Here is a 26,833-nt window from a genome sequence, read left to right on the forward strand (position 1 = left end):
AAGGAGATGGTGTAATACAAAATCTTTTCTAGTCAGACGGTATTCGGACTTTTCGCATGAAAATTGTGTAACTGGTTTTCACGCAACCATATTTGTTTTAAGAACGTAATATCAGTGACACAATTCATAAATGCAATGTATGAGTTTCGAATCAATTACAGCAGCGCACATAAAATACAGAGGCGATGCTGCAATAGCACCCGCAACTTGAAGCTTGGCAAGCCCGCTTAGTCATCCGGAACGGGGAAATGTGGCCGTTGACGACATCCCCACCAAAGCTGTGTCCCTCCTCCAAATGAGGCATCGAGCTAGCTATGAACCACATCGCATAGCAGCTCAATCCTCCAACTATGCGGCGCACTCTCCAATCGGCCCTGCTGCTGGGCCTGTCGTCGCTCGCGGCAGCCGTCTTCCAGGACGAGGTTGATGACATCGACTTCCACCACGCCCTGGTCGGCGTCCCGCAGGTCGAAACCACCTTCTTCCACCGGCCGAAAAAGGACGAGAAAGCGAGCTATCTATACACGCTCAGCGATGTTGGCATCCTAGGAGCGGTGAACCCCAACTCGGGCGCTCTTGTCTGGCGCCAGCAGATTGCTGACGGCGTCTCCAATGGCGGCGGCCACTTGAGGGCCCCCGAGGGCGAGAATTGGGTGGCGGCCGCGTATGGCCAGCGAGTCCAGTCGTGGGCTGCATTGAGTGGCAGGAATCTGTGGGAGGTCGAGTTTGGCGGCGAGGTCAAGGACTTGGAGATCATGGAGCTCACGGAAAGCGCACGGAAAGACGTCCTCGTCCTGTCCGAGGAGGATGGCGTCACGGTTCTGCGGAGGCTCCATGGCGCTTTGGGAACTACTGTTTGGGAGTTCCGCGAGGTCTCCAAGGACATTCCCCTGCAGGTGTCCACCAGCCTCACAAATGTCTATGTTGTCAGTCTTCACGGATCGCCTTCTTCGTACAGCTTAAAAGTCACTTCCTTGGAGCTGGCTACTGGAGGACGAGTTGACCACTGGACAGTTGGCACTAAGGGCGAGGTCCACGAGTCAAAGGATGTCATGTTTGTTGGCGCAAACTCGGCAGCTCCGATTCTGGCATGGGCCAGCACCGATCTGAACAAGCTCAATGTCCATGTTCTCGGCACAAAGACGAAGCAAGAGTTCCCTCTCCTCGCCGATACCGTCTCCGTCACCATTCATGCTCCTCACTTGATCCAGTCTCAGCCCCATTTCTTGGTTCATATCCGCACCGCGACCGGCAACAAGGGCGAGGTCTTCCATACCGACTTGAAGACTGGCCGCATCACCAAGGCATACGAGCTGCCCCTGCTCCCCGGACTTGGCACCTTCTCTACCAGCTCCGAGGGCGCCAATGTCTACTTCACCCGTGTAACCGAAGACGAGGTGCTTGTGGTGTCTTCCGACTCTCACAGCGTCCTGGCCCGTAACTCTCTCGATCCCGAGGCCCGTACAGGAGCCATTCACGCAGTCTCTGAAGTGATCAAAAAGGCTGGCGGCAAAGAGTTTGCTATCCGCTCCGCTACTGTTACCGAGGCACAAGACTGGATTCTCATTCGAAACGGCAAACTCGACTGGACTCGCTATGAAGGCCTCAGTGGCGCTGTCGCTGCGGCCTGGGCGGAAATCCCAGAGGCTGAGAATCTGGCCAAGGTGCTTGCTGAGGAGGCACACACCAACCCCTGGAATGCCTATGTTCACCGTCTCACTCGACACATTAATGATCTTCAGTATCTCCCCGACTACCTTGCATCTGTCCCAACTCGAGTTATTGAGAGCATTACTGGTGGCGCCGTCCTGGTATCAAAGACGGAGGGCCTTCATCGGGACTCTTTTGGTTTCAACAAGATTATTATCCTTGCCACCCACCGAGGTCGATTCTATGGTCTTGACACGGGAAATCATGGCCAAGTTGTTTGGTCAGCTGATGTATTTCCTCAATTTCTTGGAGCCGTTCTGGACGTAAAGGGCATTGTAGTCAATGACTCGGAGGGCACAGTCACCGTCCGAGGCTCCAAGGGTGAATTCGCTGTCATCACGGTGGCTGATGGACACATTCTCGAGGTCCACTATGGCGATGACTCGGCTGTTGTCTCTTCTACTGCAGTCGTTGGGAGCGATGGCAGCAAATGGCTGCTTGCTTTTGATCAAGATAGAAAGCCAATTGTCGATGCCCTAAAGGATCGCTCTCTTGACCAGACCATTGTTATCCGAGACGAGAATGACATCATCAAGGGAGTCAAGTTCTCCGACGAAGACGGCCAAGTTGCTAGGAATGAGCTTTGGCAGCTTCAGTTGCTCCCAGGCCAGAAGATTGCGAGCATCGCCAAGCTTCCATCCCATGACCCCATTGCCTCTATTGGCCGTGTGCTGGGAGACCGAACTGTCAACTACAAGTACTTGAACCCCAACATCATTGTCGTCGCGGCCATTGATAACGCTGCGGATGCTCTTTCGGTTCATGTCGTAGACACTGTTTCCGGCCAGCTGCTTGCATCGCAAGTATACGATGGCGTGGATGGCGACAAGGACATTTCCTGCACACTGTCCGAGAACTGGTACAGCTGTGCCTTCTTTGGACAGTATACTCTGGACGACGGCACGAATCGAGATATCAAGGGATACCAGGTTGTTGTATCTGACTTGTATGAGTCGCCAAACCCGAATGATCGTGGCCCTCTGGGAGAGGCGGAAACTTTTTCGCCTCTGGATCCCGTGGATACACCGACCGGTGTGCCTTTGCCATGGGTGGTGTCCCAGACTTGGATCATCTCGGAGCCCTTGACCAACCTGACTGTGACTGAGACGCGCCAAGGCATCACCAACCGCCAGCTACTGGCCTACTTGCCCGAGTCTCATGCTATCTTGGGCATCACTCGTCATGGAATTGATCCTCGACGGCCTGTCAATCGGGATCCGTCTGCGGCGGAGATGGAAGCAGAAGGCCTCATGAAGTACACACCCGCCATCCAGATTGATGGCCGCAACCTGCTCTCGCACGAGCGCGATATCGTTGGTGTGAGGGGCATCCTGGCCACGCCGGCCGTGGTCGAGAGCACAAGCTTGGTGGTGGCCTATGGCATTGACGTCTTTGGATCTCAAGTTGCGCCCAGCGGAACATTTGACATCCTGGGCAAGGGATTCAACAAGATCACTTTGCTGGGTACAGTGGTGGCGCTCACATGGGGAGTAGTGATTTTGGCGCCAATGGTACGTTTGTTCTTTTATACGAGTAGATTTATGTACTAACCATTGTGACACAGGTCCGGAGGAAGCAGATCAACCGAAAGTGGGAGGCGTTCTTGTAGAGACGATGCGTTAGAGGTGATAGATCATGGACATCGTGCTGGATTTATTAATAGGTAGCGCGCACTCTTGCTTTTAAGGCTCGCGCTTTAATGTGTATGAACAGAATATGAATGAAAGGTATTTCCGTTATCATTTTGGATAACAAGTTGTCAAACAAGTTGTCTATTCTAGCTGGTTTATCGTGTGCCCTTTTCTTTATCTTACATCTTTCCCTATACAGAGTACATCTATTCTCTTGGCTACTTACGCTTCAGGCCAGTTACCAGTGATTGTGACACAGCCTCCATTCGAACTCTGGCCAATGCCGTCCTCGCTCAGAAACGCCGCGTATCTGGCCACATGGCTGATGGGCACATTGATCGTCTTAGGATGCGCCTCCTTGATGGCATTGAGTCCCTCCTTATGCATGCCCGACGCAAAAGCATCAGTGATTCTCGTCTCGCTCATGCCGCCGGGCTGCAGCGCCACGGAATAGACGCCCCTGGGGCCGTAATAGCCCGCTGTGTGCTTCGTCATGGCCACGAGGCCGTGCTTGGAAACGGTGTATGCCACTCCGGCAGTGAGGCCCGAGAAGGACGCTGTCGAGCCAATGTTGATAACAAGACTGCCCTGCTCGCCTCCGCCACGCTCCTCTGCACGAGCCAGCAAATGTGGCATGGCGTGCTTGGTGACATAGTACGCCCCCGTGAGGTTGACATTCAGGATAGACTCCCACATGCCCGTGTCGCAGTCACCTACTGGCGCAAACTTGTCCATGATCCCGGCGTTGTTGACGACGACGTCGATGTGGTGGAAGCGCTGGACGGTCTGCTCGACGAGCAACTGGACGGATTTCTCGTCTGTGACGTCGACTTGCACTGCGAGCAGGCGGTCGGGGGAAAAGGTGGCGGAGAGCTCGGAGAGGGTTGTGGCGAGGCGCTCGGGGTTGATGTCGCTGATGGTGACGGAGGCGCCGCGGGCGAGGAGGGTTTCGGCGATGCAGCGGCCGAGACCGCTGGCGGAGCCGGTGACGAGAATGACTTTGGTGGAGAGGGACATGGTTGACATGAGATGGAGTGGAAGTGGTTGATGAGAAGTTGGAGAGAAGAGCAAGGTGTATATATATTGTATGTTGTTTGTATATAGGCAGATGGAGGAGATGATCGACAAACTCAAGGCAACGGCACAGCCTCTTCTTATACCCATGAGCCCACGACCCTCTCAGCACTCAATCTACTCCTGAATCTCTCCCATCTAGGCAAACACGCTTGCCTGACAAACCCGCCTCACTTTCTCAAAAAAACAGGATCACCAGGCTCCAACACAAACGTCTCATCCAACTCTCCCGCCCCCTGCATCACCAACCGCTACTGAAAAACAAGCTGGCTTGTGCTACTGTCCGTGAGGCCTCGCCTTGTCCCCCAAAGGCCGCTCTATACGCGTATGTAGACGTAAAAAGAAAAGATTGGGGGGGTGAGACAAGGTAACAAAGCCACCCCCAATGCGATTTATTCCCCCTCTCAGCCGCACCTGCGGAGGATTCCGATTTTTTGACTAACAACAAAAACTGCGGCTGCAGGTTCGCAGCTGAAAGAGAGGGATAAAAATCGGTAGTGGCTCTTAACTGGGTTTAGTTGCCAATGTCGGCAAGGCAGCGCCTTGTCTGACTCTTTTATTTTCAGCTGTAATACGTAAGGCGGATTTCCAGGCCATGCGGGTTCCTGCGGCTGCAGAGCCTTATTCCAGGCTGGAATCATCTTTGTTATGACTGTTTCTTTTTCTTCAGTGTCGAGATGCGAATACGATGATATTGATCTTCATGGCTCAACTTATACGAAATACGCGTATTGAGTTATTATCACGTAGGATGGACATGGAGTGTTTTATGGGTATCGACCTGAATACGCGTATAGACCCCATGGAGTTGCGACTTAGTCGCAACTAATGTGTGGAACTTGACCTGGCACTTTCTGTTTTGGACCGAGAAGATTGTTATCCATGCTTAAGTTGTATCATTTATGGAGCAATCTATCATGTTCGTTGTGTCTCATTATAAAATCCAAGCCAAAGTGATCAAATAGCCCATGCAAAACTAAATCGAAAAAAGTCAAATCCTCTAACATTCCTCCTTCCAGTTGTCGCCAATCCACTCGGCCAACTTGGACGTCAGGGTCCCGTCCATATACGGCTCTATATCCTTGGCGTTATAGTCGCCGCCGCTAAACTTGAGGGCAGGGATGATCCATGGCTGCAGAAAGTCGAGGAAGACAAAGTCCACCGTCTTGGGCTCTTCCTCGGCCGAGAAGCCAATTTTGGCCTGGATGCAGTTGGGCACGGCATAAAAGTCTATTGGCTTGTGCACGGTATCATCACCGTCCTTGCCAATGTCGTCCTTGGTCGTGTAGCCGCCAAAGAGATCGTCATTTCCGTCCGAGGTATCGACCCCACGGAGTTCAAGGCGAGCTTCCGTCTCGTCCGCATCTTCGTCAACGTGATCAACGGTTTCAGTTTCGTCTACGCTATCAAAGGTGGGACGCGGGTACATCAGTTGCGGAATAGTCAACTGTCTCGTGTTCGGCAACCCATTGACAAAGATCCTTGTTTCACTGTTGAGAAGGCCAAGGACCTTTTTGGCAATATCATAGGGCACATCGGGGACAAATTGGAAGCCACTATTGAACGGGCTCACGGTGAAGGTATCGTCACGCGTAAACGGACCCTTGAAGATGTCGAAGCGGACGCCGCCCGTGTTCACAATGGCCAGCCGAGGCTTATCCTTCCTGTCCTTGCTGGTCACGATGTCGGGGAGTACATCTTCCTCGAGCCAGCTGAAGATGCTGTCTTTGCTGGGGTACGGTGCCCTGGTCATCCACAAGTCTCGGGGCGCGCAGCCATATCGATGGCCGAGGTTTAGGCTCTTGCGGGCCTCTTCAATCATCTTGCTGACTTTTTGGCCCTCCTTGGTGGGAAAGGATGTCTCATTCAAGCCGGTGTGATAGTACATTCCGAGGAGATTGTTGTCCAAGTACTTGCGAGTGAAAGAGGGGCCCTTCTTAATCTCTACCTCAGTGTTGTCTCCGTCCTTGTCACCATCCTCGTCACCATCCTTGGGATGCTTCTTGGCGATCCCATCAATGGACATCCAGCCAATGGTCTCGAGGTAGCGGCCAGAGGCAATGGCAAGTGATTTGGAGTCATAGCTCACCGCGTCCCGTATATGCAAGTGGCCGCCAAAAAATGCAATGGGCGTATCCCAGTCCTCCTTGCGGATCGCTGTGAAGATGGTTTTGAACTCTTCCATCCGCACACCAACATGGCCAACGACGACAAAGAGATCGGGCTTTTCCTTGATGGCATCCTGGAACCATCCCTCCTTGACAGTGTCGGCCACCTTTTGGACGACGCTGTTGTTGGCATTGAGGTCAAAATCAAATATGAAGCCAAAGGACACAATGTTGAGGCCCAGGTTCTTGGTCTTGAATTTGCGATACCTCTGGGCCTGAGGAATCCGCTTGCCACTCTTGGGATCGATGTAGTCTAGATTCGATGCGACATAGTTTTCTTTAAAGTTGGGCACAGTGGTGTTGTGCTCCATGTCGATGGAATAGGCCTTGTACAGCTCATGATTACCGGTGCTGAGAATGTCAATCTTTTGCTGGGCAAAGATGTCGTACTGATAGAGGCCCTTTGGGGTGGAGCTGTCGTAGATGCCACTGCCTTCGATGCGGTCGCCGGTGTCGATGAGGAGGAGGTCGGCGCCTTTGTCGTCGGCCAGCTTGCGCATGTGCTGGGAGAAGGAGACGTAGTCGCCCCAGTCGGCGGAAAAGGAGGGCCTGAAATGCAGCTGTTAGCATGATGATGCCAGTGACGATCGCTCTAAAAGGGGGCCAAGTCGGAATCGTCTTACTCTAGGAAATGCCCGCTGACCCAGGAATGAGTGTCTGTCGTGTGTAGAAAGTTGATCTGCCCCCAGGTTAGGTCTCGCATGGGCGCCGCGACGGGCTTCACAGCGCCGGGCTGCGCGGCCTGGACAGCAGCAGCGGCGACGAGGCCGCCGAGGAGGGATGATTGGATCATGATGGAGCGGGGGCCGGGAGATCAAGATTCCATTGGAGAAGAAGAGAATAGATGCGTGATGATGCTGATGGCGGTGACTGATGGTGATAACGATGATAGGGAGAGTTCAGAATAGCTGCGACAGGAGTCGAGCTCTAGGTGGTGTCCATCAAGGTTCAGGTGACATCAGCGGGCCAGGCACGAGGACAGCCACTCGCCACTGGGGAAATTACAGTGCTGATGCCAGTGACAACACCGCCGCTGACTCAGCCCAGTTGTGCTGCAGCTACCCTATCACTTTTCATTCACCTTCATGTTCACTTTTGACTTATAACGTGCATCAAAGCAATGGTTAAAGAAAGAATTATAATGACAAAGAAATGCACCTCTTCCTTATTGTACTGTGTGCACATGCTCTCTATATATACAGCTGAATAAGACCCAACTACTCCCGAATTACTCATCCGTCTTGGATGTCAACACCAATTTGTCGATCTCATATACCCCAATAAACTTCAGAAAGGCCAGCACCTGCGGCGCCGTCCCGCATCCGTGTCCCGTCGGCGCCGTCGCATTAAAATCGACCAGTGGAATCAGCGAGTTCGCAATCTTGGCGGAAACGGTGTACGTCGTGTTGAGCCTCAAGTTGCGTCCAATGACCTGCAGCATGTCCAGCCCAGACTCTGGCCTTACCGTGACGAGGCCTGTTGGCGGCGGGCTGCCGTTGGAAGTGTACTTGGACGATGGAGATGAAGCTTCAGTGAGCAGCTTGTTGAGCGCGGGCTTGTTGAAGAGGCCCTGCTTGCCGAGATTCTGCGTGCCGTTGCTGGCCTTGGAGACGGCGCCCGAGACGTAGATGAGCGCCTGGCCCTCTTGGCCGACGTTGATCGTCTTGATGACTCGTGGCGGAGAGGCCGTCAGGTCGATAAAGTCGACCGTGTCCGAGTGCTCGTTGACGACGTACAGGCGGGTGTTGTCCGCGCTGGGCCACAGGCCGTGAGGCTCGACGCCGCTGGCCGCGATGGCGCCGAGATAGACGGGCATCTCGGAGGCCTTTGGTTGGGAATACATCTTGGTCTCGTTGGTCGCCGCAACGGTCACGAAGCCGTGCACCGTGTTGTTGATCACAGCAAACTGCGCGTGGTTGGTCTCGGCCCCGGTGTCCAGCGCGCCAATCACTTTTCGAGACACGAGGTCGATGACGGACACTTTGCCGACCATCTTGTGCGCCGCCCAGAGCCGCTGCCCATCCGGCGAGATCATCATGTCGGACGAAAAGAGGTCGGCGAGGCCCGTGATGTTGGCGACGACGCGGCGCTGCGCAACGTCGATGACGGACAGCGACGGCGACCGGATGTGGTTCGCATGCGCCGTCCTGCCGTCCGGGCTGAAGACGACCTTGCTGGGCCCGCCGTACGACTCGACGTAGCCGACGACGCCGCCCTTGAGGCCGTCTACGATGTCAATGCGGTCGACGCCGCGCGTGCCCACCCAGACGTGGCGGTTGTCGTGCTGGAAAAAGGCCTCGTGCGCGTTGCGGTCCACAAACGACTGCGACACGACGCTGTTGTCCTCGGTGCGGAACACCGTCACCGTGTTGCTCGTCACGGCCAGCGACACGACCAGCTTGCCGTCGGGCGAGAAGCCCAGCCCGTGCGATCCCACGGCCTTGACATACTGCGGGTTGAGGTTGCTGCCCAGTCGCAGGTCGCCCAGGCTGATGGTGCCGAGGACGGCGCCGGTGCTGGGCTGGATGACGGTGATTGTGTTGGACGACTGGTCGCCGGTGTAGATGCGGTCGGAGCTGGAGATGGGAGCGCCTCTGCCGGGGAGGGCGGAGGCCTGGTCCCAGGCCGAGGCGCCGGCGTTGAGGCTGAGGGCGAAGAGGGCGTATATCGTCCTTGATAACATCTTGGAGATATCTGTTGATAATTGACCTCTTTGACGATTCTGGGTCTTTATCCAGTTTGTTTATTTATTTAACTGCGAATCAAGGGATGCATAGGCAGTATACCGGAATAGGACTGAGGCTGTCCCTCATTTATATTGTGTAACAAGCAAGACATATTGCGTGCCTTTCAACTTGGACGGAAGTCGGCTTGTGCCCTGCTCCATCTCTAAGACTGTTGACCCCGAGCCTGCTCCGTTATAATGACATGGTGTAGCGATGCAGAGTTGCATTGACTAGGATGAGATCAATTCAGGTACTAGATTGGCATCCCAATTTAATAGTACGAGAGAGCTGTGCTTTGAGGTCTTTGATTCATGGAGCATCTTATTGGTTCCGCGGCAGACGCTGCAAACGCCGTAGACGCCATTGTCTAATACATAGCGGCATGCTCTCGATTAGGAAGTCTGCGCTGCTCTATGGCTACTACTTTGCTTATGTATATGATTTATCCATTCTACTGACATTGCAAATTGTTAACGGCTTTTACTAGTATCTTGATTAGAATCAATTGGCTTTCCTGGTACCTGACACGCAAGACCCGGCATCTACAAAAAGTTAATACGTAATAACTCCCGAGGTCCATAACATAACCCGCCCCTTACAAGTACATATCACGCCTCATAGCATCCCGACTTACAACGACCACCTCGCAAACTCCTTCTCCAGCAACCTCCAAACGGGCACCTTTTACTGCCGTGATATGCGCTCACGTATAGTCCCGTCACACTTTCAAGCAAATAGGAATATTTCTCCCTCTTAACCGCGGACCCCTAGGCTAAAATCTGACTGTAAATCACTTGAGAGTGAATTCAAGAGTGGGCACTGTTTTGGTTGATGTGAGCGAATCAACGTTTGATGTGATATAGGCTGGTTCGCTGTATAGGAAGTAGATCTGGAGTCCGTCCACCTATAAAACGGTGCATATGTTAACATGGGCTTATCGGTATTATTACCGGTATTAGTGAACTATCTGATAGAGGAAACTGTGAATGTGAAGCGGCTGTCGGGTCGCGGCTTGGTTTCAGTGCCGGTGGATATGAGAGTCTGGCCGACATCCGATCTGATGAGATAAGTTGGGGTAGGGTGTGTGCGCATCCATGTTATTATGATATCCAAAACGCTTGATCTATTTTATTGGGATTTTACTTTTCTGTCTCGCTGAATAGCCCCATGCGTTGTCATCTCTCTTCGCCGCTGCCATTATATCTTATATCCAAAAATCCAATATGTAAAGATTAATCAGTGCTCAGTCCCGCTGTTGTTCAACATCTCTATCCCCAGCCTCATCTCCTTGTCCATCTCTTTCATCCTCATCCTCGCTGTCATACCAGTCATCGCTTTCCAGGCCATTACCCCGGATAAATATGGATCCTATGCAGCCCAAAAAGGCCAAACCCCCAAACAAGCTCCATGCAAGAGCCTCGCCTTTTGGTTGGATTCCCATGGATAGGGTAAATATGCCACCGGAAACAAAGGGACCAAAGCTGCGGCCTAGAGCTGATAGTGTCTGGGCTACACCGTTCAGAGTCCCAAGACTGTTGTGAGAAGGCGCCGAATTGGTAATCTATATGCTGTGTTAGATATTTCATCATTCGTTTGTAATTCGGGGTAGACTTACCAGGAGCATCACGCATGACAACCCCCCAACTGCGCATATAGTCTTCAGTATCAGCACCGCGCCAAGCTCGATATAAAGCCACATGGTCCCACTGCCGATGCCAAAAAGGGGCTCGTCGTCGACGTAGCCAACCCAGGGCATCGCAATCATGGCAATCGCCAGGCCAAACAGCGCGAAACGATAGGTCCCCAAGTTTCCAAACCGGCTTTTGAGCGGCTGGAAGAGAAATGCCTGGAACACAATGGTGATCAAGCCGGCGAAGCTCAAGCTGATGCCAATTTTACTGGGGGAGAGATCTCGGCCCGCTGGTGAGGGAGAAGATGCAAAGATGGGATATAGGCTGTTGAAGCTGATGTTGGCCAGCTGGAATATAAGATAGGTAACCAGGAGCGTCATCGTAGTGCGGTTAAGGAGCTCGTGCCACGGTGTAGGCTGCTTATGGTTTTGGCCTGGCGGCTTTGATGCCTCGAGTCCCTCTTCGTCTGGGAGGTCACCATCATTGTCATCAGAGCCCGCATCGTCAGAGCTTGGCGATAATAAGGGCTGGGTCTGGCTCGCTGCCTGAGGGCGAGGCCACCTCGTGCTCCACGACTCTCGTCGCGGCTTCGTGAGGCTAAAGAAGTTTGATATGCGCGCCGACATGCGAGTCGTCCATGTTGGCTTCCACGGGTCCTGGTCGACATCCTCCAGCGTCTCTTCAAACCATATCCCCACCACTATAACGGCCGTCGCAAGAACGGCAGCGCTCAGAATACTCGGGCCAAGATAGGGAAAGTCTTTGCTCACGCGTCCCACCATGATGCCTCCCAGCGCAGGACCTGTAAGACCTCCCAGCGAGTAAATGATAGGCAGATAAGTGAACGCCCTACTCTGGTTCGACCGGTCAGTCACCTCGCCCAGAACCGTCGGCACACACGCAGCGTTGCCGTTGAGCATGCCCATGAGGGCCTGGATCAGGATCATCTGCCAGTACTGCTTGCAGAAGCCAAAGGCGCAGAAGCAGCCCATGAGCGAAAAGGTGCCCGCCAGCAGCACGGGCTTCCGACCAACAATGTCCGACATGTAGCCCCAGAGGAAATTGGTCGAGAGCTGCGCCAAAGCAAAGGCGCTGGCCAAGAGGCCGACATACAGGCCAATCTCATCCGCTGGGATGCCGGGCATGGACGCCACCATCCTGGGGAGATACGGGCCAATGGAGTTGAGCGCGGTTTGCTCGGCCAGAGAGAGGAAGGCCAGGAGTAGAAGCTGGCGGATGGGCAGCGGCGTCTGGTCGTCGGCGGACGAGGAGGTGGACGAGGAGTCGGACTCGACGGCGAAGCGATCGCTCTCGGCGTCGGAGGAAGAGCCCGGCGGCTTGGGCGGAGGAGTCGGAAAGGTCTGATATTTCGGGATTGAGGGCCGTCGCATGGCAGCGAGGGTAGGGATGGGCGCGCCGGCGTGGAACGAGCCTGAGGATCTGGAGAGTGACCGAGGATTTCCAGACCCAGGCCGGGAGCTGTTGCTGATGGAAGGGTGCGTCATGATGTCTAGTCGGCGCCCGGCGCTGAAGTTGCAGCGCTCTTTTCGCAGTCTTTGGATATGAATCCAATCGAGTCTATATAGCTTCGAATGCGCTCTTCTTCTTCGTCTCGCAGATCGTCGGTGATTTATTCGCGGATAATCGTCGTCGTCGTCGTTTCTTGGGCCAGGATGGTTCGTCAGACTGCGGGCGTGTGAGCCAGAACCTGAGCGACAATCTGCCGCCACAAGATCATGCTGGACAAGTAAAAGAAGAAAAGGAGAAGAGCGCAAAAAGAAAGGAGCCAGCAGCAATGATTTGAGCACGCTTCGAGGGGGATCTAGGTAGATTGAGGGCCGTTGTGAAAGAGGAAAAAGGGCCAGGCGAAATGAAAGACGTCAGGCCCTGGCGGAAAGCTTTTTGAATGTGGGGACCTGGAGCTCGGTGATAACGCCCGCTATCAGGTGGGAAGTTGCCCGATTTGGCGGCGGGCCGGGGCGTTGAACAGTGCTTGTTGCATTCCTTTGGATGCTGTTCATACTGAACTTGAGCCTTTCTTTAATTATTAGTAGTCTTCTCTTCTCTTCGTATTATCAATCCCACATGGATCCCTCAGGATTAATGGAATGCAGCAGTTCCGAGTCTGGTTCCGCCGCTTTGAGCGGCTCGGACCGTTAGCGGGTCTTGAGCACTGTGGGAGTAAAGACTTGGGAGCGGATAGCAAGTAGGCTGGATGGATTAATTAACATTGAATCAATCTATCAATGGATGAGAATATTTTCAATATCCATCAAGCAGATCAGGCTCATACTCTCTAATCATCATGAATAACTTCTGAAAAGACAGCACCTCGGCGCGACAGATCAGTGGGGGCGCATGTCTCACGCTTGGCTTTGCTACTCGCTTACACAAGTTGGTCGTCAGAATTGTCTTGAGTGAAGGCCGTTGTATTCATGGTCGAGTAAAAGGCCGTTGTCCGTTGTTGAGCATGTATTTCTTATTCGGTGTATAATGTACCCCTCAAATAAGTATCTAGTTGCAATTCTCATTCATTGTCTTTGCTCCCTTGTAGTGCTCTATTTGATCCATCACCATTCATCGCCCACACATATCACAAGTGCGCGAGTCAGATTATGCAGTAGCCATATGATCCGTAGCGTAAATTGATAAACTCTTAAAGCTTATGTACGTCAGTGTACAACGTGTAATAGGCAATTGGGCCAATCGGAATACAAAGACAGAAAATGCCCCGTAAATATCTGACCATGTTGGAAATAACATGTCTTGGCTCGTAAAATAGGCGTGGCCATCGACACTAAGAAGCGCTCTGCAATGAGCTCTCTCATTATAGCAAACATTGAATGAACAATTCCACCATGATGTTTTCTGCGTCTTGAATGAGATGAATCAATTGAAATCTATAGTGTACTCGATTCGCTTTTGCCTCTATAATGGTAGGAAAGCTATCTAATGCCTGCGCCAATACCCATTTATGCATTACACTGGATATTCAACCGATAGCCTTCTTTTCCAGATCAAGTACTCTACGGCGACTGCAGCAAAAATGAGACCCTATTTCATTCCAAAGATATTTCCTAGTGCAGTCGCAACTGATGCTAACTGGGGAAATATCTGGTACTATATCTTGCCCCTTCACAGTAGTAGGTATGCCCACAATCCAAATTGCCGCCACAACCCTCACCCCAGATAATCGGCGTATTATTGTATTTGAATAACAGAAAGAAAGTCCACTGTTATTTTTACCATTAACCTATAGAATATTGCAATATCCTATCATGGCGTATGTGAAATTGGAGAAAACCAAGCCGCCACTATCCGTCTACGCCCTCTAACAATTTCTGCGCCCTCCAAGCACAAGGTCCGCATCGGCAGCGAACCCCCCGCGATAGCCCACCAGCATTTGCCATTTGGGAAGATAAAGTTTCTTGTAAAAGCTAGATGGGTAGTATTCTGGAACACCAGCCGTGCCAATCAGCGAGAGTGGATGTCTTGCTAGTGATGCAGGATCTGCGGGAAATGGGGGGAAGTGGCTTGTTTTGTGTGGTTGGATTAGCGTAACGCTGAATGATACAGATAGTCTCATGGATCTCATGATTGCCATGCATGCTTGATCAGCCTGAGATTCTTTTTGATTGTCCGAGATCGGTTGCTGGATAGCCGAGGATAACGACATGCTTTGATTGCCATCTGTATGGTAATAACGAGACGGTGATGTATATAAGTCATGAATACGACGTCCTTCTGATACCGACTTAAATACAATTCATATCATTCAAAGCAAATAATTTCGACAACAACAATTGATATACCCAATTCCATCATCCATCCATCATCTTTCTGGTATCTCTCTCTTCCAAACATTTCGTTCCCCAAACAAAGAGTCATCGCATCATCCCACATCCAATGGCCCTCAATATCCCCGAGCCCTTTGCCAGCATCCCCTACGAATCCCTCCTCTTCGGCCCTTCGCCCATCCAGCATCTCCCCCGTATATCCGCTGCCCTCGGCGGCAAAGTCACCGTCTACGCCAAACGCGATGACTGCAACTCGGGCTTTGCCTACGGAGGCAACAAAGTCCGCAAGCTAGAGTACACCCCCTCTTTACATGTATAGCATCATCTGCTTATAGATATGACTAACAATTCATTCAGATACCTCGCTGCTGAAGCCCTCGCCCAAGGCTGCGATACCCTCGTCTCTATCGGCGGCGTCCAGTCAAACCATACCCGTGCCGTCACCGCCGTCGCCGCCAAGCTGGGCCTCAAGGCCGCCACCGTCCAGGAGCACTGGGTCGACTGGGAAGACGCGCACTACGAGAAAGTCGGCAACATCCAGCTGTCGCGTCTCATGGGCGGCGATGTACGTCTGGACCCGTCGCCCTTTGGCATTGAGCATAAACCCACGCTGGCCAACCTGAAGGCCGAGCTGGAGGGCAGTGGGAGGAAGCCGTATTACATCCCCGCGGGGGCGTCGGATCATCCACTGGGCGGGCTGGGATTTGCGCGGTGGGCGCTGGAGGTGGAGGCGCAGGAGAAGCAGATGGGCGTGTTTTTCGATACGGTGGTTGTTTGTGCGGTGACGGGGTCGACGATGGCGGGCATTGTGGCGGGATTCAAGCTGGCGCAGGTGAAGCTGGGATCACCGAAGCGTAAGATTATCGGGATTGATGCTTCGGGGAAGCCAAAGGAGACGTTTGACCAGGTGCTGCGCATTGCAAAGTTCACTGCTGCCAAGATTGGGTTATCGGAGGCGGATATCACGGAGGCGGATATCGTGCTGGACGAGAGGTTCAATGCCAAGGTGTATGGTATTCCGGATGAGACGACGATTGAGGCTATGAAGTTTGGTGCGCGCACGGAGGCTTTCATCACGGATCCGGTGTATGAGGGGAAGAGTCTGGCGGGCTTAATGGGGCTGATTAGGAATGGGGAGATTGCGGGTGGGAATGTGTTGTATGCGCATCTGGGGGGACAGATGGCGTTGAATGCGTATTCCTCTCTTTTAGACTGATTGATATTGAATTCGATGCCGTGTTTTGAGTCTCTGAAACTTGGTAATAAATGTTTTTCTTTATAGCCCTTCTATGTTGTTGTATGGTTAATATATCTTGATGCCCCTTTTAAACTTTATTTCTTCATAATATCACCATGTGCCGGTAACTCGCAAATCCCTCGAGCTCTCTCCAACCGAAAAAGTAAACTGCCCATCTGGGATAATCCAGTTCTGTCTCTCCACATCCCAGTAGCTCAAATCTCTCCTCGTCAGCACAAACTCCACCGTCTTCGATTCTCCCTCTGCAATTAATACCTTTTCAAATCCGCGCAGAACTCTGATAGGGAAGTCGATCGTGTCTGACTCGGGATATGAGAGGTAGAGCTGAGGAACGGCTTTGCCGCCACGTTGTCCCGAGTTGGTCACTTCGACAGTCACAGTTACGAGGGGTTCCCACAGCGATGGGTTGCCGCCTTCGCCGCCGCCTGCACCGGATACGGGCTGCTGCACGTCGTAGCCGTCGGGATAAGGATACTTGCCCTTTTTGATGTCATCGACAGAATCAATGTATGGGTAGATGTACTTTTTCAGTTTACGAATGCCCGCCGGGTACAATGCCTCTTTGGCGTCGGGAATGGTAGAGGGAAATTGCGGCGGCTCAATCTCAGGTGCTGGTCTCTCGTCTGGGAGAGGGGATTTCGGTTTCGCACCGGTAATTTGGAGATTGTTGTAATCGAACCGAGTATACGAAAGCCCGAATCCAAATTCGTACCGTGGTTCGATGTCATACTTGTCATAGTGTCTATAGTCGATGAAGAGGCCCTCGTTAAAGTCTTGCTGCGGGACAGCTCCGTTTGGCAAATACATGACTTGTCCACCTTCTCCGTAATCGCTGAGAGACTTGCCAATGGTGTAAGGGAGCTTGCCACTTGGATTCTCCTCTCCAAATATGATGCTGGCGAGGGCGTTTCCACTCTCTTGGGCAGGCAAGTTGGCAGAAATGAGTGCCTTCACACTGGGAAGATCGATCCATGCATCCACAGTCACAGGCCCGACGGAGTGAATAATGACAATTGTTGTTCCTGATCCGCCGCCGCAGTTGGCTGCAACTTCAGTGACGAGCTTTTCGCCGCCTTTTTGCGCCAAGAGGTCGTTGCGGTCACCGCGAACTCCCTCCCAGTTGCGATACCCCTCGCCCGAGTCAGAGTTGATGAAGACCAAGCAAATGTCTTGGTTTTTGACAACATCTGCTGCTGGTTTGTCATTCTTCAGATGCTCCGTGAGCTGCACCTTTTCCTTGTTGAATTTGCCACGGAGAGCCTCGACTGGAGAGACCAGGTAAGGAAACTCGACCGCGCCGCTTCCCCAGCCAGAAGCAAGAGTACCTTGGTTGCATGATCTGTCCTCGCAGTAATTCGGTCCATTGCCAGGGCCTGCGTCTTCTCCAAAAATGCCAATCTTTACCTTGCCATCTCTCTTGGTCGACTTTGGGTCATTGCCGCCCAGAGCTCCATCAACATTAAGTGGAAGAACACCTTCGTTCTTGAGCAAAACAGTCCCCTCTATGGCGATCTGACGAGACAGGGTCGAATGATTGGCTTGCACGTTGACAAATTTGTTGACCTCGATTCTATCTTGAGGCGATGAACTGGCGGGCGATGTGACACCCATCTTGTCATTTGTCCACGAAGAAAAGTTGGGTCCTTTCCTGTCAAACAGGGACATATCGTCTTGCCCAAGCTGATACCACGACGCGACTATTCGAACAACCATGTCGTTTAAACGCTCAAGAGGCAGCGAGCCGTTGAGAACAGCACGGGAGAGGTTGGGTCCCCAGAGCGAATTGCCGTCTTGCCAACGCAAACCATCTCCCGGCATGCTCATGTCCAATCCAGCCAAGGCACTTCCCACGCCTGATCGCTGCGCAAGCCAGTCTGACATGACGAAGCCCTGGAAGCCCAGCTCGTCCTTGAGAATGCCATTGAGCAGCTTGGAGTTGCCACAGGCGTATGAATTGTTGACCATGTTGTAGGAGCACATGACGCTGGCAACGCCGGCCTTGACGGCATCGCCAAATGGCCAGGCGTACACCTCGTGCAGGGTGCGGTCGTCGATGTTGGACGAGAGGGCGTTTGGCAGCACCCATTCCCACGCCTGGCGGAAATGCTCCTGCTCGTTGGCGATGAAGTGCTTGATGGTGGCCATGACGCCCTGGTCCTGGATGCCTTTGATTGTCTGGGAGCCAGCAACGCCCTGGAGGTATGGATCCGCGCCGAAGCCCTCCCAGTTGCGTCCGCCAGCAGGCATCCTGCCCAAGGGGCCAATGGCCGGACCCAGCAGCACATTGATGCCCTTGCCGCGAGCCTCCAGTGCGTGAGCTTTGCCACGTTCATACATGAGCTCCCTATTCCACGTCGCGCCGACTGTGACGCCAGCCGGGAAAGCCGTGGCATTGTCTGCGAAACGGATGCCCAGCGGCCCATCTTGGAGAGCAAGCGCAGGGAATCCAACGTGAACTGCTGGCGCCGTGTTGCCCACAGCGAGGCCCATGCTCCACCCGGTGCCCGTCGTGATGTTGACCTTTTCCGGCAGCGTCATCTTGGACACCATCTCGGCTGCTTTTTTGTAGCTGTCGGCCCATTGGCGAACCGTGCCTCCCCTGGGCGTGGGATACCATGGAGGTGATTTTCCATCCAGAGGTGTGATCCTGAGCTTTTTGATGCCGAAGACGCCCCCAGCGGCTAATAGCAGGATGAAGATGCCGACAACGCTGAGAACGGCGATGCAGCAGCGGCTCTTGCGAAGTCGTCGCGGCAGCATCCACGACAGACGTCCAGGAACGGCGCTCCGCTGCCTCGCACCACCCAGACGCGAGTCGTGCGTGAAATCTCCATCCTTGAGCGCGGGGTTGAGCTCATCCAGATCGAGGTCTTCGTCTCTAGAGTCGGTTGAAATGCGATGCTGGGCGAGTTGATGCTCCCGCAGGAGGCCCTCTTTGGCGGGATCTCGATTGGCCGCCATTGTTTAGAGACGATGAGCGGCCATTGAATTGGAGGAATTGATGTTTTGGCCGGTGTAAGCGGGTGATTGTTTACAAAGCGTAAGGTGGGCAGCAGCAGTGCCTGATGAAATGGATGGAAGCCATTGGTCGATGAATAAATGGCGTTGCGTCACTGATAAGCAGCGTTCGTATACTGACAGCCGACTGATTGGTTGCAGAAATGTAGCTCTCAGGCACTTGGGGGAGCTTAAAAATGCTGTGAAGCAAAAGAGCCTCGTGGTGTCTGCCGTACTGCAGCGTTCGTATACCGACAAACAGACTGATTGGTTACAAGTAAGCAGCTCTTCGGGGGAGATTAAAAATGCTGTGAAGCAGCGGGCACGACACAAGCCGGCAATGGTTAGCCGGCAATGATGAATAGCTCAGCATGGGGCAGCTCGGCATGGAGCAGTGAACACAGAAATCACACATGAGGAGCAGGCCATGATAGACATTTGGAGCAGCTGGTTTTATGCCACCAAGGCACCTCCTGACGGCAAGTTTGCATCCTGAATTTTTTTAAAGATGGAAATAACTCATAAAATTACAGCTAATAGTACAGTATCTTGTTTAAGTTTTCGCAATTTCATCGCAGCGCATTAACAATACATTATTCATTCTACTCCCCGCATCAATACACCCAACTTCCAAGGTATCGTAACATTGTGTAAGTGAATCAAGTAAAATCGTATAGTCGTGGTATCATATGTGCTTCTTTTACAAGCCATGGCCTAATGCAATCAACAGTCAGCAAACATCCAACATCAGTTCATAGGTAATGATGACAACTTACGTCCAAGGCCCTGTCCCCTCTTGGACACCTCCCTCGCCTGCTCCTGCTTAATCTTGGCCCTCCTCGCCTCCTCCTTGGCCTCCTCCTCCAGCCGCCAAACGTGGTCCTTGGCCGCCCTCACGCGCATCCGCGCCTCGCCCAGCGCCCGGTCGGCATCCACCTCGGCCGCCTCCGCCGACATGACATGCTCGCGCGCCTGCAGGATGCTCGGGTCCAGCGCCTGCGCGCCGTGGTCGCGGTGGAACAGGCTGCGCCGCCCGCGGCTGGCCGAGCTGTCGGTGCTGTGGCGGAAGAGCCCGCCCGAGTTGCTGCCGTTGGTGGCGTTGACGTTGTTGTTGGTGAAGCCGCCGGGGCCTGCGCCGGAGCTGGCGACGGAGCCGTGGTGGGACGAGACGGGCGAGACGTCGCGGTTGCGGTGGAAGAGGCTGTGCTTGCGGGCCGGGGGTTCAGCGGCCATGGGCTGGGGCTGGTAGACGGGCTCTGGGGAGGGCTCGCTGCGGCTGAAGAAAGGCATGATGGATGTATTGATGGTCTTAGACTTAGATCCTTGGTATAGTGTATTGGAGTGTAGTGTGTGTAAGTGGGTGGCAAAACGTATTGTGCCTTTGATGTATGGATATATGTAACTGTGAGACAGAAATGTGTAATGAATAAATAATGAAAAAAAGATTTATTTCTCAGGGTCCTATTCGAATATTTATTTTTTTCTTGGCGCACCTTTTTCTCCCTCCTACAATGCGTGTACTGGCGATGACGCCGATGATGATACCATCCAGCAAACCTGTTTGGTCCCTTGAAGCGATGATCGCGCGATCGCCGCCGCTGTGACGTAAATCGTGGTGTAGCTCACCACCAACAAACAGCTGGTTGCCATGGCCAGGAGCCAATCAGGCCGCCGCTATGATGATGCTGGTGCAGAGATGATGAAATAAGCAACTTATGCATGCTGCAGCTACTGCGTTGGCGGCTTCAGCCCCGGATCGGATGTCATCACAGCTTCGCAGGATCGGGCAGGAGAACAGGCTTGATACCTCCATGTACGATGAAGAGCTGCAAGTTACAGAAGAGGCCATCGAGATGCTGCTGCTAAGAATAGCCACGTCTTTGTTTCCCTGCGCTGGACTGCGTGAAACCTGTTGATTAGCGCATTGCATTTTACACACTCTCACAGCTCATACAGCACAGCGTCACGCCTCGACACTAAAGAGAGCCAGACACAAACTTGCACGTCACACCCATTTAAACAAACGAAACGTTAGTATTCGATCCTGGTCTAAGACACAAGCAAATAGCCCCCTCTTTAATACAAAGCGTGTACACAGAACAAAAAAAATGTGATGAGAAATCTAGCCTGCGTCGAAATACGCTGCAGTAGCGCGTAGTGTATCAAACATTTTTTCTCCAGCCTCAGCTCCTTCGCTCCATTCCAGGAAAATTACAACAAAATAAAAAAACCGGAAATCGGTTATTCCGCAGTCAAATATGTACGGTGAAGGTCCATGATAGATTGATAAAACTTGTTGGAAAGAAGACAAAGAAAAGCAAGTGGTGAAGAATGAAGAAAACACCATGTTGTAAGAAAAAAGAAAAGAAAAAGAACAGTAAAAGTGAAAAAAAAAAAAAAATTGAATGCGTCGTTGCTGTTGCAATATTGCTTTTCCGCCGTTTCTAGCGGTTCAAAGGTATATCGAGGGAGGGTATCAAGAAGAGGACCCCGATATCAAACGGAGCGTTAGAAGCTGCAAATCCTTTACATGATTGTGCACTTGTTGTCTTCCCTCTCCTTCTTGACGCTTAGCGCTACTCGGGCGGCCTCTGTGAATGCCTCGTTGACGCCGCGGTTCTTCATGGCCGAGCATTCGAGATAGCGGGATGCGCCTATTCGCTTGGCGACCTCGAGGCCCTCGTCGTAGGAAATGGTCGGCGGCTTCTCGCGCTGTGCGCTGCCGTCTGCTGCGGCTGCTGCGTCGGCCTCTTCTGGCTCGTCCTCGCCCATCTGACGGAGATCGCACTTGAGGGCAATGAGAACCAGCTTGACGCCGGGGCAGTTGTCGGCAATCTCTCCGACCCATTTGGATTCGACGTTTTCTAGCGAGTCTTTGCTATCGACCGAGTAACAGAGCACAATCAAATCGGTGTCATCTGCGTACATACAACGTTAGCCACACAATGGAATGGAATGGAGGTGGGGCGGCCAGTAAATGAACAGGGCGTAATACCGTAGGAGAGCGATCGTAGGCGGTCGAATTCTTCCTGGCCAGCTGTATCCCAGAGCGAGAGCTCGATGTGCACGTTGTCGACGAAGATGTCTGCGCCACGAATTTATTAGTCTCATCATCATGATTCTCTGCTCTGCCAAGAGAAAGCAGAAAAAAAAAGCCGAAGGGAGAGCCGCTTGCGTGGCACACAGTGTCGTACCATGAACGTAGTTTTCGAAGACGGTAGGCTCGTATACGGTTGGAAAGTATCTATCGGGCAAGCGTTAGGTCAGATCGATTGCTGGACAAGGGCGAATAGGCGACGAACCCTCTCGTGAAGACGTTAAGCAGCGACGTCTTTCCACTGGCACCATCGCCCCTATAGACACGCAAGAAGAGAGGTTAGCAAGGCATCGCATCCTGCAGTTGATCAGATGGCTCTGGTGTTGTCCACGTACAGAAGAACCAGCTTGCGCTGCACTGTCTTTGATCCACCGCAGAGAGGCATTGTGTTGTGTGTATAGTATGAGGCGGAGATAGATGCGAAGCAGCAAGAAAATTAGGCGTCGAGACTGTACGGCAGCAGTTGAATCGATTGCGCAGGCTCGTTTGTGCCGGTCTGGAGAATCGCGGAGAGTCGTCGTTGTCGCGGGGACGCGTGCTGGGAGTGGCGCTGCCTTTAGGATATCGATTGGGTGTTGAAGAGGCAGAGAGATGGAATGGAATCAGGAGCAAGAGGAGAGGCGAAGCGAAACGAAGCGAGGCACGGGAGCTGGTAGCGTAGAGCACAAGTACAAAGTACTGCCGCTACAGGCACTGCATGCAGATGCCGCTCCGAATTATTGGGTGCCAACGGGGCCTGGTGGAGCCTGGATCTGTTTATAGCAGCTAGCAGCGCGCCGAAATGGGCGGCTAAGCCTTGGGCGGGAGGGGACAGCGCACTGGCCAGCCTAATTTCTGCATCGGCGCTGCGTGTTCTGCGTGTTATTTCAGCGCCACGCCACGTACCTGCTACCTGCGCTGTACTCTAGCTTTTGAGTCGAGTGTCTGTCAGGCTAAGCTGTGCCCGTTGGTCGGGCTATATATGCGCCGCCAGGCCAAAGTCTATCCTGCATTAGAGCGCAGGCGGCCAGACTGGTTTATCCAGGAACCATCTTGACTTTGGGCTGCGGCATTACGGCTGACACCGGCGGCTATGCGATTTGTATTAGCGGGCAGTGAGGGGCAGCCACTCATGATGGGCTGCTACCTCCAGAAGACGAACCCTGGCACCGCCACAAATAGAGTTCAAGCGACAGAGCTTGAACGTTGTAATAAGCGCCGGGGGCTGAACTACAGCACGGGCTACTGCTGCTGGTACATGTAGTCTATTAGATGGTAGAAAGTGGTGATTGTTTGTTTTGCACAGAGACCGTGTGAATCAAGGGTTTGGTACGGCCTCGTCTGCTTTAGATGAGAAGTGGCCCTGAATTTAAATTCGTCTTACATGGGTGACTTTGCGCTTAGTCATGATTCAAACTCGAGGTTGCTTTTACGTGGACGTAAGGTAGCTAGGCGAGCCAACGTCTAAAGTCTAAATGGACTGAGAATATCAACAACGCTGGCTTGAAACAGACAATTGTTGGTATAGGTACTCTATTTTCTTTCATCTTGTGTCAAAGCTGTATTGGATGTAGATTCAAGTCTACTGAATACTACATGAAGCATCACCCCTACCTAGAACAACACATCGATTCCACCTGCACTTAGTCAGCGACTCTGCGCTAAACAGAAACCGCGCGCGGAGATGCGCTGTAATTTCAGGGCTGTTCCGCGGTACCTCTTGAAGCGCATGTTTTGCCCGCTTGCTTCAGGTACTCCCTGCAAACACCCTTAAACTTTTCATCTTTCTCCTGAAATTCCTATTCCTCCTATGATATACTCTCAAACTGACGATAAGGGGCGTAGATCCCAACAAGTGAATTTGACGAGTTAATATGTGTCAGTCATGCAACTGCCTCAGGCGCAAGAATCACCAGGGAAATGCGCGTTAAACCCAGTACTTGGCACATCGAATCGTTACCATGGAGAGACAAAATACAGTCCATCGCAAGTGAAATCATACAATATGAATCTAACTAAGACCAATGTTCCACTCACAAGTTTACCACGCGGTTACAGACTATCTTCCATAACAATTGATGAGAAGAAACAAAAAAAAATCTCTATGTAACGGCGTGCCATATGGACAATAGAGAGCCAGGCATCTCCCGGGGCAGGTTTCACGGCAAAAGGCGTATTTCGCTTACCCTAAGCGATATATCAAACGACGTTGGGGCTTGTAGAGATTCGGCGATCTAGAATATGGCAATTGCGCAGTTAGACTTGAAATCAAGCATGCTAATTTATTTCTCTAGTAACGTCTTTCTTCTGTTCTCCTCTTTTCCTTGGCTTTGGATGCGCTTCGTACATTTGGCAACTTGGTGGATGTTGAATTTGACGACTTGCGACCCCCGAATGCAGAATCCACGTATATGATCATCTTGGCAGCTACCTAAACAGAATGCGTCAAGGGTGTCAAATCCCGCAGTCTTCAATGTCCTTCCTACCTAGGAACTCCGCACTGCGTCTGCATCAGGCCACGGATACGCCAACCCCGCAAGACCTTCAGCGTAGCTCCTGTATGCATGAGGATTGCAGCGAATGACGCTGTGGATGAATAGGGCTGTTGTAAGGGCCGAGGTCGCTATGCGCATGCAGGAACAGTAAACGGCTCTATCTCTTCTTTTTACATAGAAGCAGTTTTCTTTTAGCTCCAACTTCACCTTTGATGCAATCCATGTTCTGTACACGGCATCGTCCCTAATCGTATTTCAAGATATACCGCTGCTATAATTTCAATGACTGCACACAAGTTCAGCGTCATCATTGCGGGCGCTGGGCCTGTTGGTCTCTCAGCAGCCCACGCCCTTCGTCTCGCCAACATCGACTTTCTCGTTCTCGAAAAGAGACAAAATGTGGTCATTGACGTTGGTGCTTCTATAGCTGTTGGCCCTGCGAGCTTGCGGGTAATTCACCAACTCGGCCTCTTGGAAAGCCTTTTGGAGGTCAGCCATAGGTCGGAACGCAAAAAGGCGCTTACCATTGATGGCCGCATCGTTAAGGATACTCCGTTCTATCATCATTTGAAAGAAAAGTACGACTCAATTGTCAATCATCTGAAAGGTTGACATTCCAACTCACTACCTCATAGCACTGGCTTCACGTCGATAGCATTCAACCGCGTTGACTACTTGCGACTCTTATATGAAAGGCTGGGAAGCGATAAGGCCAAGGTCCTGACGGGAAAGGAAATCGTCGACATTTCAAGTACCAGCTCTGGCGTTACGGTAAAGTGTGTCGATGGAACTCTTTACGAAGGGTCAATCGTGATTGGTGCAGATGGCGTCCACAGCAAAGTGCGCGGCATAATGCGTCAGATGGCTATTGAAGAACACCCGAAGAGAAGCTGGGACGCAGAACACCCTTACTTGACAACGTACAAGTGCCTCTGGTTTTCCACGCCTTCACTAGTCAGCGAGCAGAACCTATCTGGAAGCCCGGATATGGCGGTTTATGAAACATACCACAAGGATCACTCCATCATGTGCTTGAGTGGAAGGCTGCGTTGTTGGGTCTTTCTTTACAAAAAGTTACCGCAGCCGACGACGAAACGTCTCGCTTGTACCAAGGAGGATATGGAAGAAATGATGAATATGTTTGCAGAATTCTATATAACTGAGGATATGAAGGTGAGAGAGGCTTACAATAAGAGGATTAATTCTTCTATGGCTTCTATCGAAGAAGGAATGACGAACCACTGGAGCTTGGGCCGCATGGTGCTCGCTGGAGATAGCTGCCATAAATTCGCCCCGAATCTGGGCCTTGGCTATCAGAGCGGGCTACAAGATGTAGTTGCTTTATGCAATCGACTGCATTCAGCCGTTGCTCAAGCACCGGACGGTATACCCAGCACCCTCGACCTGAGCAAAGTTTTCCAATCGTATCATGCGTTTCGGCGAGAGCCTGCGAATACAGATGCCAAGTTATCCGCATTTGTACTTCGGGTGTCTGTCTGGGCGAATGTTTTTTATTATTTCCTATCACTATATATGCTTCCCTTGTTATTAACTGATTATATCTTGCAAAATTGGGTCTTCCCACCGATTGATAGACGGATGCTGGTTCTGGATTATGTAGAAGCAGAGGAACCATTTACGGGGAGAGTGAGCTGGGTCTATAAGATGCCGACACCTTCAAAGGCAAAGGAAGACTGAGGTTTCGATATGATATCTAGAGCTTGTGGGAGCTCAGCAAACAATAAACAACAATGATGATAACGAGGCTTCCAAGATGTGGTCCTCCTTTGAGACAGATAGGTAGGTATTCCGCGTGTTATGTGATGAACTATTTGCTCGCGTGTTAGTCAGGCAAGCTACTATTACTACCACATTACCATACCGAACTTGCGGCAGAGCTAGTTGCCTTTTCATGCATTGAAAGCCGTATCCATCCCAAGCCTAAGTGAAACCCTGGGTTTGACATGCCTGTTCGCATGGCAGCTCTCCCGCAGTTGGTGCCCGAGGCGGTTGCATTGGCAGATTCACCAAGAATTCCCCACCAATCAATAATTTTACCGCCTCGGCATTTGGAGATCATCTTTCGATTGATAGAAGGGGTCCCGAATCATTATGATGCGGGCGAAGGTTGACTAAACGTGGAGTGCATATGCAGATCACGTTAGCATTCTGATAGCTCATCTTGGTGTTGGGCTACGTTACTTGATGCTGGCTGAAGAAGGATTGTCATTGGTGTTAGTGTAGAGGGGGGAGGTGTTGGAGATCTGTCT

The 26,833-nt window shown here is 52.1% G+C and overlaps 10 protein-coding genes across 10 annotated transcripts; 3 read left to right on the top strand and 7 right to left on the bottom strand.

The window, feature by feature from the left end:
* Positions 1-350: 350 nt before the first annotated feature.
* On the top strand, positions 351-3,319 carry TGAM01_v206726 (hypothetical protein; the record flags this gene model as incomplete). Its single annotated transcript, XM_018806894.1, has 2 exons — positions 351-3,221; positions 3,275-3,319. The coding sequence occupies 2 exons, from the start codon at positions 351-353 to the stop codon at positions 3,317-3,319; spliced, it is 2,916 nt and encodes a 971-aa protein (XP_018659984.1).
* Positions 3,320-3,563: 244 nt separating this feature from the next.
* On the bottom strand, positions 3,564-4,358 carry TGAM01_v206727 (short chain dehydrogenase; the record flags this gene model as incomplete). Its single annotated transcript, XM_018806893.1, has 1 exon — positions 3,564-4,358. The coding sequence occupies one exon, from the start codon at positions 4,356-4,358 to the stop codon at positions 3,564-3,566; it is 795 nt and encodes a 264-aa protein (XP_018659983.1).
* Positions 4,359-5,415: 1,057 nt separating this feature from the next.
* TGAM01_v206728 (hypothetical protein) lies at positions 5,416-7,376 on the bottom strand (the record flags this gene model as incomplete). The annotated part of the gene is made up of 2 exons (XM_018806892.1): positions 5,416-7,132; positions 7,207-7,376. 2 exons carry the CDS (start codon positions 7,374-7,376, stop codon positions 5,416-5,418), a joined length of 1,887 nt encoding a protein of 628 aa, XP_018659982.1.
* A 435-nt stretch (positions 7,377-7,811) lies between these two features.
* Positions 7,812-9,266, bottom strand: TGAM01_v206729 (hypothetical protein; the record flags this gene model as incomplete). The annotated part of the gene is made up of 1 exon (XM_018806891.2): positions 7,812-9,266. The coding sequence occupies one exon, from the start codon at positions 9,264-9,266 to the stop codon at positions 7,812-7,814; it is 1,455 nt and encodes a 484-aa protein (XP_018659981.2).
* A 1,286-nt stretch (positions 9,267-10,552) lies between these two features.
* On the bottom strand, positions 10,553-12,445 carry TGAM01_v206730 (hypothetical protein; the record flags this gene model as incomplete). Its single annotated transcript, XM_018806890.1, has 2 exons — positions 10,553-10,870; positions 10,925-12,445. 2 exons carry the CDS (start codon positions 12,443-12,445, stop codon positions 10,553-10,555), a joined length of 1,839 nt encoding a protein of 612 aa, XP_018659980.1.
* Positions 12,446-14,846: 2,401 nt separating this feature from the next.
* On the top strand, positions 14,847-15,953 carry TGAM01_v206731 (1-aminocyclopropane-1-carboxylate deaminase; the record flags this gene model as incomplete). The annotated part of the gene is made up of 2 exons (XM_018806889.1): positions 14,847-15,031; positions 15,095-15,953. The coding sequence occupies 2 exons, from the start codon at positions 14,847-14,849 to the stop codon at positions 15,951-15,953; spliced, it is 1,044 nt and encodes a 347-aa protein (XP_018659979.1).
* Positions 15,954-16,085: 132 nt separating this feature from the next.
* On the bottom strand, positions 16,086-18,956 carry TGAM01_v206732 (hypothetical protein; the record flags this gene model as incomplete). Its single annotated transcript, XM_018806888.1, has 1 exon — positions 16,086-18,956. One exon carries the CDS (start codon positions 18,954-18,956, stop codon positions 16,086-16,088), a length of 2,871 nt encoding a protein of 956 aa, XP_018659978.1.
* Positions 18,957-19,692: 736 nt separating this feature from the next.
* Positions 19,693-20,282, bottom strand: TGAM01_v206733 (hypothetical protein; the record flags this gene model as incomplete). Its single annotated transcript, XM_018806887.1, has 2 exons — positions 19,693-19,706; positions 19,769-20,282. 2 exons carry the CDS (start codon positions 20,280-20,282, stop codon positions 19,693-19,695), a joined length of 528 nt encoding a protein of 175 aa, XP_018659977.1.
* A 1,236-nt stretch (positions 20,283-21,518) lies between these two features.
* Positions 21,519-22,474, bottom strand: TGAM01_v206734 (GTP-binding protein rho3; the record flags this gene model as incomplete). The annotated part of the gene is made up of 5 exons (XM_018806886.1): positions 21,519-21,910; positions 21,976-22,077; positions 22,187-22,236; positions 22,295-22,345; positions 22,425-22,474. The coding sequence occupies 5 exons, from the start codon at positions 22,472-22,474 to the stop codon at positions 21,519-21,521; spliced, it is 645 nt and encodes a 214-aa protein (XP_018659976.1).
* A 2,371-nt stretch (positions 22,475-24,845) lies between these two features.
* On the top strand, positions 24,846-25,971 carry TGAM01_v206735 (FAD binding domain-containing protein; the record flags this gene model as incomplete). Its single annotated transcript, XM_018806885.1, has 3 exons — positions 24,846-25,141; positions 25,199-25,736; positions 25,927-25,971. 3 exons carry the CDS (start codon positions 24,846-24,848, stop codon positions 25,969-25,971), a joined length of 879 nt encoding a protein of 292 aa, XP_018659975.1.
* Positions 25,972-26,833: the final 862 nt, after the last annotated feature.

This window comes from Trichoderma gamsii, assembly GCF_001481775.2.
Source record: "Trichoderma gamsii strain T6085 chromosome Unknown Scaffold_23.2, whole genome shotgun sequence".
Lineage (NCBI taxonomy): Eukaryota > Fungi > Ascomycota > Sordariomycetes > Hypocreales > Hypocreaceae > Trichoderma > Trichoderma gamsii.